At 47.4% G+C, this 13,368-nt stretch overlaps 1 protein-coding gene across 3 annotated transcripts in view; it reads left to right on the forward strand.

Moving 5' to 3' along the window:
* The window catches only part of ift122 (intraflagellar transport 122 homolog (Chlamydomonas)), a 211,307-nt gene that overhangs the window by 67,240 nt on the left and 130,699 nt on the right, over positions 1 to 13,368 (forward strand). For all 3 annotated transcript variants that reach the window (XR_013886242.1, XM_080184780.1, XM_080184790.1), the window contains exon 15: positions 910 to 1,050. Coding sequence is in view for 2 of the 3 variants with exons in the window: in XM_080184780.1 (XP_080040906.1) it covers positions 910 to 1,050 (141 nt within the window). In the remaining variant the exon portion in view is untranslated. The remainder of the gene's footprint in view (positions 1 to 909; positions 1,051 to 13,368) is intronic.

Here is a 13,368-nt window from a genome sequence, read left to right on the forward strand (position 1 = left end):
TTTGAATGGATGGTTGAAGAGTGGGTTACTAATCGGTTGAAATTTGGATCTCAATTAAACTGCCAGGTCTGTGTGGGTTTAGAGGAAAGCTACTGTTATTGAGGGCTTTTACTGGTCACAGAGTCATAATGACAAGTGTGAGAGTAGGATGTCTGCCTGTCTTCATGGATGTATTCTAGATGTATGTTATAGGGTAAAGTAGGTTAAAAAGTTTTGGTGCCATTGTTTTTAATATTCAGGTGGGAAACTGGGATAGATACTGGCTCAAATCTACCCCAAGCCAATTGGATGAATGAAAACAATGTCTGCTGCTTGAGGTTTCCAATTAAAATGATCTTTGACAGTCTCAGTCCAAGGCAGGAGTCTGTCACAACTCACCACAATTGGTCCTAAACTGGCAGTCTTCATATAGGATGATCAATGATAGAAAATAAATGTCAAAATTATTCTTTTCTGAATAAAGCTAAGCCCTATTGCTGGGGAAGAGCAAATTGCTTCCCCTTGTATCTAACTGCCCTGCTTGTGCTTAATAAAATGTTCCATTCCTTATCACCTCAAATTCATATTTTAAAATGTTAAAAACTGCTCTAGACTAGATAAGGTAGGATTGTTAAAACATGACCCAGGAGAAAGATTAGCGGACTTCCCGGAATCAGAGAGCATCTCATTAATGGATATCACAGGATCTGAACCAGCATGTTTAATATACCCCATCCCATAGCACAAAAAGTCATCACCTAATTAATCACCCTAAGTGTATAGCATTGACTAGACCTGTCTATTTTAAAGGTTATCTCTTTCAGTCCAGATCAAAGATGGAAACTTGTTAATTTGGAAAGAAATACAAATGAAAAATTATTCTATTTGACTTCATCAATATTAACAGGCAACTTTCTTGTTTTAATTAAGTCTGCACCCATGTACCAGTACTTGGAAAAGAAGATGTATAAGGAAGCCTATCAAATTGCTTGCTTAGGAGTAACAGAGAATGACTGGAGGGACCTGGCGATAGAGGCCTTGGAAGGGATGGACTTTGACACTGCTAAAAAGGTATCAATAGCTTATAAGTGCCTCCATATGTACACAGGCGCTGGAAGATGTCTAAAATGAACTTCTCAAATGGGTGCATGCAAGCAGACACAGGAGACTTAAACCTGCTCTGAGCAGCATTCAAGTGAAGGAGACATGGTCTCAATTACTGTACCACACAGTCCCTTCATATCAGGACACTTCTGTTTTGTACAAGTACAGGAGGAAGCCATGGCATTTACCACCCTGTCAGAACTGATTTGACTGCTCATCTGGGGGAAAGGCAAATTGTGCGGAGGGTGTGGAGAGTCTGCAGAAGGATCTAGATAGGCTGGGCGAATGGGCCAGGAAATGGCAAATGGAATTTAATGTTGGCAAGTGTGAGGTGGTCCACTTTGGTAGGAAGAATGGTAGGAAGGACTATTACTTACGTGGCGAAAAACTGCAGCAGGCGACGGTGCAGAGGGACCTCGGGGTCCTTGTGCATGAGTCGCAAAAACCCAGCCTGCAAGTGCAGCAGGTGGTCAGGAAGGCGAATGGGATGCTGGCCTTCATAGTGAGGGGGATTGAATATAAAAGTAGGGAGGTCTTGCTGCAGCTGTATAGGGCATTGGTGAGGCCGCAGCTGGAGTACTGTGTGCAGTTTTGGGCGCCGCACCTGCGCAAGGATATTTTGGCCCTGGAGGGAGTGCAGAGGAGGTTTACTAGGCTGATACCGGAGTTGAGGGGGTTGAGCTATGAGGAGAGGCTGAATAAACTAGGCTTGTACTCGTTAGAGTTTAGAAGAATGAGGGGAGATCTCATTGAGACGTTTAAGATGATGAATGGGATGGATAGGATAGAGGTGGAAAGACTCTTCCCGCTCAAAAAAGACAGTAGGACTAGGGGGCACAGCCTCAAGATAAAGGGGGGGCGGTTCAGAACGGAGTTGAGGAGGAACTTCTTCACTCAAAGGGTGGTGAATCTCTGGAATTCTCTGCCCGTTGAAGTGGTGGAGGCTGCCTCGCTAAATATTTTTAAGAAGCGGGTTGATGGGTTTTTGATAAGAGAGGGGATTAAGGGTTATGGGGAGAGGGCGGGAAAGTGGAACTGAGCCACGACAGATCAGCCATGATCTTATTGAATGGCGGGGCAGGCTTGAAGGGCCAGATGGCCTACTCCTGCTCCTATTTCTTATGTTCTTATGTTCTTATTATGTTCTTTATTGTTTCCCTTCACTTTCTGTTTTGTTTTTAATACTGTTACTTTATGATTTTTGTTTATTTCCACACATAATCCTCCCTCCCATTAACAATTTATTTTTCACCTTTCACTCAAATCTGCTCCTACCGTAACACATCTCTCACTTAATATTTTCCCTTTCCTCAGTTCCATGCTGTTTTAAGCACCAAGTGACGGCGGCCACATTTCTTTCTGCCTTTCTGGTGACTTAGTAGTGAAAACTTGTGTTATCCATGGGTGCTGTAGTAAAATGAACACATGGTGAGAATGCTGTAGAGTACAATCTAAGGTTAAACTATGGAGAGTATTCCACAGTGAAAAGTCAGGCCTTTGAAGTTGGATAGTATGAAGTGAGGAGCAGGGTTGGAGGAGGTATCCTATATTGAAGGACAGGACTGGAGAGACACACTCACTCTCTCCCTGTTTTTCAGTGTGAGTGTCTTGACACTGAGAGACAGGGAGAGGGTGAGTGTTTTACACTGAGGGAGAGGCTGAATGCTGAGACAGGGAGAGAGTGAGCATTCCTCATTGAGGGACAGGGATAGGGTGAGTGTCCAACACTAAGAGATGAGGAGAGAGAAGCTGAATGTCTGACACTGGAAGATATGATGTGGAGGTGCTGGCATTGAACTGAGGTGGGAACAGTAAGAAGTCTCACACACCAAATTAAAGTATAATAGGTTTATTTGGTATCACTAACTTTTGGAATGCTGCTCCTTCATCAGGTGAGTCAAGCCTGATGAAGGAACAGCGCTCCGAAAGCTCGTGATACCAAATAAACCTGTTGGACTTGAACCTGGTGTTGAGACTTTTTACTGAGAGACAGGGGGAGGGTGAGTGCTGGACATTGTGAGACAGGGAGAAGGTGAGTGTCCAACACACTGAGAAACAGGGAGAGGGTGAGTGTGCGACACTGACAGGGAGAGGGTGAGTGTCTGTCACTGAGAGACAGGGAAAGGGTGAGTATCAAAAACTGAAATGTAAGGAGAAGGTGAGTGTCTGACACTGAGAAGCAGGGAGAGGGTGGGTGTCCCACGCACCGAGAGACAGGGAGAGGGTGAGCTTCCAACACTGAGAAACAGGGAGAGGGTGAGTGTCCCGCACTGAGAGGCAGGGAAAGGACAAATATTTGACATTAGGAAGCAGGGAGAGGGTGAGCTTCCGACATTGAGACATAGGCAGAGGGTGAGTATTCGATACTGAGAAACAGGGAGCGGGTGAGTGACCGACATCCTGAGAAACGGAGAGGGTGAGTATCCAACACATTGAGAAAAAAGGGGAGGGTGAGTGTCAGATACTGAGAGATAAGGAGAGGGTGAGCATCGGACACAGAAACAAGGAGAGGGTGAATGACTGACATTGAGGCAAGGAGAGGGTGAGTGTCCAACACTGAGAAATAAGGTGAGGATGAGTGCCTGACACTGAAGGATAGGGAGAAATTGAGTCTTATATTGAAGGATAGGGAGGGGGTGAGTATCTGACACTGAAAGACTTTTGATTTGATTTGATTTATGATTGTCACATGTATTAATGTACAGTGAAAAGAATTGTTTCTTGTGCACTATTCAGAAAAAGCATACCATTCATAGAGAAGGAAACAAGAGAGTGCAAAATGTAGTGTTACAGTCATAGCTAAGGTGCAGAGAAAGACCAACTTAATGCAAAGTAAGTCCATTCAAAAGTCTGACAGATGAAGGGAAGAAGCTGTTCTTGAGTCAGTTGGTATTTGACCTCAGACTTTTGTATCTTTTTTCCGAAGGAAAAAGGTGGAAGAGAGAATGTCCGGGGTGCGTGGGGTCCTTAATTATGCTGGCTGCTTTGCCGAGGCAGTGGAAAGTGTAGACAGATTCAATGGATGGGCGACTGGTTTGGGTGATTGATTGGAATACATTCACGAGCCTTTGTAGTTCCTTGTGGTCTTGGGCAGAGCAGGAGCCATACCAAATAGTGATACAACCAGAAAGAATGCTTTCTATGGTGCATCTGTAAAGGCTGTGAGAGTCTTGGCTGACATGCCAAATTTCCTGAGTCTTCTGAGAAAGTAGAAACATTTGTGGGCTTTCTTAACTATAGTGTTGGCATGGGGGGTCCAGGAAAGTTGTTGGTGATTTGGACACCTAAAAACTTGAAGCTCTCGACCCTTTCTAATTCATCCCCATTTATGTAAACCAGGCATGTTCTCCTTTATGCTTCTTGAAGTCGATGACAATCTCCTTTGTTTGTTGACATTGAGGGAGAGATTATTGTTGCCGCACCAGTTCACCAGATTCTCTATCTCATTCCTGTACTCTGTCTCGTCATTGGATAGGGAGAGTGTGCGTGTCCGACACACCGAGAGACACGGTGAAGGTGAATGTGCGACACAGAGACAGGGAGAGGGTGTGTATCCAACACACTGAAAGACAGGGAGAGAGTGAGTGCATGACATTGGGAGACAATGAGATGGTGAGCATCCAGCCAACTGAGAAACAGGGAGAGGGTGGATATCGAATACTGAGAAACAGGGAGTGGATGAGTATCCAACAACAAGAGGCAGGGAGAGTGTGAGTGTCTGACACTTCGAGACAGGGAGAGGGTGAGTGGCAGACATAGAGATTCAGGGAGAGGGTGAGTATCCAACAAATTGAGAGACAGGGAGACCATGGATGCCCAACACTGAGAACTGAGAGAAAGTGAGTATCCCAACACTGAGAGACAAGGAGAGGGTGAGTATCTGACACTGAGAAACAGGGAGAGAATGAGAGCCTTTTTCCTTGGATGGTGATGGCTAGCACGAGGGGATATAGCTTTAAATTGAGTGATAGATATAGGACAGATGTCAGAGGTGGGCTGTTTCCTCAGAGAGTAGTAAGGGCATGGAATGCTCTGCCTGCAACAGTAGTAGACTCGCCAACATTAAGGGCATTTAAATTGTCATTGGATAAACATATGGATTATATTGCAATAGTGTAGGCTAGATGGGCTTTAGATTGGTTTTCACAGGTCGACACAACATCGAGGGCTGAAGGGCCTGTACTGCAGTGTTATATTCTGTGATACACTGAGAGACAGGGGGAGGCTGTGTTGGACACTGAGAAAGTGGGAGAGGGTGAGTGTCTGATTCTGAGTGACAGGGAGAGGCTGTGTGCGACACTGAGACACACAGAGTGTGAGTGTGCAACATTGAGACACGCAGAGTGTGAGTGTGTGACATTGAGGGACTGGAAGAGGGTGATTGTTCAACATTGAGAAACAAGCAGAGGGTAAGTATTCGACACAGAAACAGGGAGAGGGTGAGTATCCAATAGAGAAATGGGAGGGAGTGAGTATCTGAACCTGTGAAACAAGGAGAGGTTGAGTGCCTGACAGTGAGAGACAGGGAGAAGGTGAGTGTCCAACACTGAGTAACTGGGAGAGGGTATGTGACCGACACACTCAGACTCAGAGGAGGGGTGAGTGTCAGACACTGGGAAATAGGGAGAGGGTGAGTGTGTGACACTGAGCGACAGGGAGAGGGTACGTGTCCAAGACTGAGAAACAGGGAGAGAGTGAATGTCCAGCACCAAGATAGAGGGAGAGGGTGAGTGTCAGACATTCAGAGACAGGGAATGAGTGAGTATCTGACACTGAGAAACAAGGAGAGGATGAGTGTCTGACACTGAGGGATGGAGAGGCTGAGTGTCTGATGCCAAGAGACAGGGAGAGGGTGAGTGTCCGACATTGAGAGATGGGAAGAGAGACAGTGGCGGACACTGAGAGATATGAAGAACGTTAGAGACACTGAAAAACAAGGAAAGGATGAGCAACCAACACTGAAAGAGAGGGAGAGAGTGAGTGTCTAACACTGAGCAACAGGGAGCGTGTGAGTGTCCAACATTGCCTTACAGCGTCAGGGACCTGGGACGATTCCCGGCTTGGGTCACTGTTGGTGTGGAGTTTGTACGTTCTCCGTGTCTGCAGACACAGCAGAGGGGAAATATCCGACACTAAGAGCCGGGGAGAGGGGAGTGTCCGACACTGAGAAACAAGTAGAGCGTGAGTATCTGACACTGAGAAGTAGGCAGAGGGTGAATGTTTGACACTGAGAGATGGAGAGAGTGAGTATCCGACACTGAGAAACAGGGAGAGGTGAGTATCTGACAGAGATACAGGAGAGGCTGAGTATCTAACACTGAGAAACAAGGAGAGAGTGAATGTCTGACACTGAAAAGGAGGGAGAGGGTGAGTGTTTGACGCTGAGAGACAGAGGGAGGCTGAGTGTCGGACACTGGGAAAGAAGGAGAGGGTGAATATCTGATATTGAGCGACAGGGAGAGGATAAGTGTCCAACACTGCGAAAGAAGTAGAGGGTGAGTGTGTCACACTGAGAAGCAGGGAGAGGGTGCGTGTCCAACACTGAGAAACATGCAGAGGGTGAGTATCCACATTGAAAGATAGGCAGAGGGTGAGTGTGCGACAGAGAGACTGGCAGAGGTTGAGTGTGTGACACAAAAACTAGGAGAGGGTAAGTACCCGACACTGAGAAACAGGGAGAGGATGAGCATCCAACATATTGAGAGACAGGGAGGTGATGAGTTTCCATCGATACTAAGAAGCAGCAAGAGGGTGTGTGTTGATCACTGAGAGACAGGGAGAAGGTGACTGTCCAACACAGACACGGACAAGGTGAGTCTCCAACACTGAGGAACAGGGAGACAGAGGGTGAGAATCCAACACTGAGAGACAGGAAGAGAGTGAGTATGTGACATTGAGACAGGGAGAGAATGAGTGTCCAACACTGAGAAAGTGGGAGAGGATGAGTGTTCGACACTAAGAAAGAGGGAGAGGGTGAGTGGCGGGCACTGAGAGACAGTGCGAGTGGATGAGTGTCTGTCACTAAGAAACGGGGAGATGGTGAGTGTCTTGACACTGAGAAAGAGGGAGAGGGTGAGTGTCCGAAACTGAGAGACAAGCAGAGGGTGGGAGACAGGGTGTGCCTGAGTGTGTGACACTGAGAGACGGGGAGAGTGTGAGTGTGCAACTTCAAGAGACAGAGAGAGTGTGACTGTGCAACACTGAGACAGGGAGAGGATGAATGTCCAACACCGAGAAGAAGGAAGAGAGTGTGTGTTCGACACTGAGAGAGGGAGAGGCTGAGTGGTGGATACTGAGAGACAGTGCAAGTGGTGAGTGTCTGATACTAAGAAACAGGGAGAGGGTGAGCGTCCGACAGTGAGAGTCCAGGGAGAGTGTGTGTGTCCAATACTGAGAAACAGGGAGAGTGTGTGTGTCCAATACTGAGAAACAGGGAGTGTGTGAGTGTCCAATATTGAGAGATAGGGAGTGTGTGAGTATCCAATACTGAGAAACAGGGAGTGTGTGAGTGTCCAATACTGAGAAACAGGGAGTGTGTGAATGTCCAATACTGAGAGTCAGGGAGTGTGTGAATGTCCAATACTGAGAGACAGGGAGTGTGTGAGTGTCCAATACTGAGAGACAGGGAGTGTGTGAGTGTCCAATACTGAGAGACAGGGAGTGTGTGAGTGTCCAATACTGAAAGAGACAGGGAGTGTGTGAATGTCCAATACTGAGAGACAGGGAGTGTGTGAATGTCCAATACTGAGAGACAGGGAGAGGGTGAGTGTCCGACACTGAGGGACAAGGACAGGGTGAGTGTGCGACACTGAGAGACAGGGAGAGGGTGAATGTCAAACACCAACAAAGAGGGAGAGGGTGAGTGTCCGACACACTGAGAAATTGGGAGAGAGTAAGTGGCGGACACTGAGAGATATGGAGAGGGTGAGTGTCTGACACTGACAAACAGGGAGCAGGTGACACTGTCGCTCAGTGTGACACTGAGTGACAGGGAGTGTGTGAATGTCCAACACCACCTCAGTGCTGGGGATCCAGGTTTGATTCCCGGCTTGGGTCACTGTCGGTGTGGAGTTTACATGTTCTCCCCTGTGTCTGCGTGGCTTTCCTCTGATAGTCCACCGATGTGCAGGTTAAGTGAACTGGTCATGCTAAATCCTCCCTCGGTGTACCCCAACAGGCACTGGAGTGTGGTGACTTGTGGATTTTCACAGTATCGTCATTGCAATGTGAATGTAGCCTACTTTACCTTAAAAGGAGAGTGTGAGTGTCTGACGCTGAGAGACAGGGAGAGGATGAATATCTGACACAGAGAGACAGGGAGAGCATGACTATCCAACACACTGAGAAACAGGGAGATGGGGAGTGCATGACACTGAGAAATAGAGAGAGGGTGAATATCCAGCACTGAAAGCCAAGGAGAGGGTGAGTGTGCAGCACTGAGGGACAGAGAGGGAGAGTGTCTGACACTGAGAAACAGGCAGAGGATGAGTGTCTGACTGAGAGACAGGAAGCGGGTGAGTGTCTGTCACTGAAAAACAGGAAGCGGGTGAGTGTCTGACACTGAAAAACAGGAAGCGGGTGAGTGTCTGACACTGAAAAACAGGGAGAGGGTGAGTGTGCGACACTGAGAGAAGGAGAGGCTGAGTGTCTGACACTGAGGAGGAGGGAGATGGTGACTGTTTGACACTGAGAGACAGGGAAAGGATGAGTGTCCGACATGCTGAGAGCTGGGGAGAGGGTGCTTGTCTGTCACCCTGATAGACAAGGAGAAGGTGAGTGTCCATCACTGAGAAATAGGGAGGCGATGAGTGTGTAACACTGAGAGACAGGCAGAGGGTGAGTGTCTGACAGTGAGAAACTGGGAGAGGGTGATTGTCCAACACTGAGAGACACTGGGAAGGGGTAAGTGTATGACGCCGAGAGACGAAGAGAGCGTGAGTGTCTTATTGACACTGAGAAGCAGCAAGAGGGTGTGTGTCGATCACTGAGAGACAAAGAGAGGGTGTGTGTCGATCACAGAGACACGGACAGGATGAGTCTTTGACACTGAGAAACAGGGAGACAGAGGGTGAGAATCCAACACTGTGAGACAGGAAGAGGGTGAGTGTCCAACACGCTGAGAGATGAGGCTGAGTGTGTGAAATCAAAAGAGAAAATGCTGGAAAATCTCTGCAGGTTCGGCAGCATCTATAAGGAATGAAATAAGCTGATGTTTCCTGTCCAGATGACCCTTTGTCAAAGTTAAAAGGCATAGAAAGTGGGGCATATTGATACTATAGGGTGAGGGAATGAAAGTTGAGTCATTACCACAGAAACCAGGGGAAAAGGCTGTTAATGGCAACCCATAGAGAGAATAAAGGGAGTGAATGGCCTAACGGCAGAGAAGCTAAAATTAGAGGGTAAGCTGTGACAGAGGAAAATGTGGGGTGAGGTCGGAGGGTGGGCGTTGAGGAATGGGTGGGAGAGAGGTAAAATGTGAAAAAAGAGTGGAAGGAGAAGCAAAGGGAAAGAAAAGGTAAGGAAGTGGGGGGTAACGTAGGGGGAAAGAATTGGGGGTGGAAGAAAAATGAAGAAAGACAATAAAAGGTGGAGAACAGTAAAAAAAAATTCTCAAAAGAAAACAAAGGGGTCGACTTGGGAATCGTTGAATCCAATGTTGAGACTGGAAGGCTGTAAAGTGCCTAGCCTGAAGTTGAGATGCTGTTCCTCCAGTTTGCACTGAGTTTCATGGAACATTACAGCAAGCCAAGGACAGACATGTGGGCATGCGAGCAGGATCATGTGTTAAAATGGCAAGCAATCAGAAGGTCAAGGGTCTCGGTTGCACACAGACCGAAGGTGGTCAGCAAAATGATCACCCAGTCTACGCTTAATCTCTCCGGTATAGAGGAGACCTTATTGAGAGCAACAAATGCAATACATCAAACTGAAAGAGGTGCAAGTGAAATGCTGCTTAACCTAGAATGAGTGTTTTGGAACTTGGATGTTAAACATGGAAGAGATAAAGGGGCAGGTGTTACACCTCCTGCAATTGCATGGGAAGATGCCATGAGCGACGGGAGAGATGTTGGGTATAGTGGAGGAGTGGACTAGGTTATCCTGGAGGGAATGGTCTCTGTAGAATGCTGATAGAGGGAGTGAAGGGAAGATGTGTTCGGTGGTGGCATCCTGCTGGAGTTGGCGAAAATGGCGGAGGATTATGCTTTGCATGTGGAGGCTGGTGGGATTAAATGTGAGAACAATGGGGACTCTATCCTTGTTCTGGGAGGCAGGTGAGGGGTGAGGGCCATGGCACAGGAGATGGACCACATTCTGTTGAGGGCCCTGACAATGGTAGATTGGAATCCATGGTCGATGAAAAAGGAGCACATAATAGAAGCACCATTTTGGAAAGTGACATCTTCGGAACAAACGTAACAGAGGCGAAGGAGCTGAAAGGGATGGAATCCTTACAGGATATAGGATGCGAAGAGCTGTAGAGCAGATAGCTGTGGGAGTCAGTGGGCTTGTAATGGATATTGGTAGATAGTCTATTGCCAGAAATGGGACAGAAAGGTTGAGGAAGGGAAGAGATTTGTATGAGATGAACCAGGTGAAGGCAATGGAAGGGTGGAAGCTGGAAGTGAAGTTGATGAATTTTTTGAAGTCTGGAAGCGGCACCAATTTAGTCATAGATGTACTGATGAAGGGGCTGTGGGAAGGGACCTGGATAGGCCTGGAACAAACAATGTTCCACATACCCCATAAAAAGACAAGCGTAACTAGGACCCATGTGGGTACCCATTGCTACTCCTTTGATTTGGAGAAAACACAATGAGTTCAAGAAGCTGTTGAGAGAATGGGTTCAGCTAGGCAGAGGAGAGCGGTGGTGGATGGGAGTTGTTCAGGCCTCTTTCCAAGGAAGAAGTGAAGAGCTCTCTGGCTGTCCTGGTGTGGGAAGGAGGTGTAGAGAGATTTGGAGTTTAATGCGGAAAAGTGTGAGGTGATTCATTTTGGTAAGACTAACAGGAGTACAGAATATAGGGCTAACGGAAGGACTCTTGGTAGTGTCGACGAGCAGAGAGATCTCGGTGTGCATGTGCATAGATCCCTGAAAATTGGCACGAGGTTGATAAGGTTGTTAAGAAGGCGTACGGTGTGTTAGCTTTTGTTGGTAGAGGGATTGAATTTCGGAGCCGTGAGATCATGTTGCAACTGTACAAAACTCTGGTGTGGCCGCATTTGGAGTATTGCATACAGTTCTCATCGCCGCATTATAAGAAAGATGTGGAAGCATTGGAAAGGGTGCAGAGGAAGTTTACCAGGATGTTGCCTGGAATGGTGGGAAGGTCTTATGAAGAAAGACTGAGGGACTTGAGGTTATTTTTGTTAGAAGGTTAAGAGCTGACCTAGTTGAGGCATACAAGATGATCAGAGGGTTAGAAAGGGTAGGTGGACAGTGAGAGCCTTTTTCCTCGGATGGTGATGGCTAACACGAGGGGACATAGCTTTAAATTGAGGGGTAGTAATTATAGGACGGATGTCAGAGGTAGGTTCTTTACTCAGAGGGTAGTAAGGTTGTGGAATCCCCTGCCTGCAGCAGTTGTGGACTCGCCAACTTTAAGGGGGTTCAAATGGTCAGTGGATAGGCATATGGATAACATTGGTTAGAGGGTCAATAGATTCGTTCCACTGGTTGGCGCAACATCGAGGGCCGAAGGGCCTGTACTACGCTGTAATGTTCAATGTTCTATGTATATCCATGGTGAATAGGAGGCAGTTAGGGCCTGCGAACTGAAAGTTGTCAATATGACGCAGGGTATCAGAGGAATCCCGGATGTAGGTGGGGAGGGAATGGGCCAGAGGAGTGAAGATTGTGTGAAGATAAGAGGAAATAAGTTCAGTGAGGCAGGAGCATGCTGACACAACGGGCCTATCAGGACAGTCTTTTTGGTGGATTTTGGAAATTAGGTAGAAGCGGGCTGTCCGGTTTGGAGATTATGGGGTGCGATGGACACTGAGGGACAGGGAGAGGGTGAGTGCCTGGCACTGAGGAACAGGGAGTGGGTGAGTGCCCAACACCACCTCATAGCGCCAGGAACCCAGATTCGATTCCTAGTTTGGGTCACTGTCTGTTTACGTGTTCTCCCTCTGCTTGGGTTTCCTCTGGGTGCTCTGTCACCTCCGCGGTCCAATGATGTGCAAGTTAGGTGAAATGGCCATGCTAGATTCTCCCTCTGTGTACCTGAACAGGTAGAAGTCTCACAATACCAGGTTAAAGTCCAACAGGTTTATTTGTAGCAAACAACACTAGCTTTTGGAACTGGCTGTTCCTTCGTCAGGTGGGTGGGAGCTCTGGTCACAAACAGGGCATATAAAGACACAAACTCAATTTGTGTGAATAATGATTGGAATGTGAGTCTTTACAGCTAATCAAATCTTAAAGGTACAGACAATGTGAATGGAGAAAGCATTAAGCACTCTTTAAAAAAATGTGGATTGTTTTCAGACAAGAAAGTTAGTGAAATTTTGCAAGTCCAGGCAAGTTGTGGGGGTTACAGACAGAGTGACATGAACCCAAGATCGCGGTTGAGGCTGTCCTCATGTGTGCGGAACTTGGCTATCAGTCTCTGCTCAGCAACTCTGCACTATGTGTGTCGTGAAGGCCGCCTTGGAGAATGCTTACCCGAAGGTCGGAGGCCAAATGCCCGTGACCGCTAAGTGTTCCCCAACAGGAAGGGAACAGTCTTGCCTGGTGATTGTCGAGCAGTGTTCGTTCGTCTGTTGTCGTTGCGTCTGCATGGTCTCCCCAATGTACCAAGCCTTGGGACATCCTTTCCTGAAGCATATCAGGCAGACAACGTTGGCCGAGTTGCAAGAGTATGTACTGTGTCCGTGGTGGATGGTGTTCTCATGTGAGATGATGGCATCCGTGTTGATGATCCGGCACGAATTGCAGAGGTTGCTGTGGCAGGGTTGTGTGGTGTTGCGGTCACCGTTCTCCTGAAGGTTGGGTAGTTTGCTGCGGACAATGGTCTATTTGAGATTGTGCGGTTGTTTGAAGGCAAGAAGTGGGGGTGTGGGGATGGCCTTAGCGAGGTGTTCGTCTTCATCAATGACATGTTGAAGGCTCCAGAGAAAATGTGATAGCCTCTCCGTTCCGGAGAAGTACTGGACGACGAAGGGTACTGTTTTTGTCTTTTGATGAGGTCAGTGTGGTTTGTGGCTGTGGTGCATCAGAACTGTCAATCGATGAGTTGAGCGTCATATCCTGTTCTTATGAGAGCATCTTTCAGCATCTGGAGG

Source organism: Carcharhinus amblyrhynchos, chromosome 3, assembly GCF_965287045.1.
Source record: "Carcharhinus amblyrhynchos chromosome 3, sCarAmb.v2.hapA, whole genome shotgun sequence".
Classification (NCBI taxonomy): domain Eukaryota; kingdom Metazoa; phylum Chordata; class Chondrichthyes; order Carcharhiniformes; family Carcharhinidae; genus Carcharhinus; species Carcharhinus amblyrhynchos.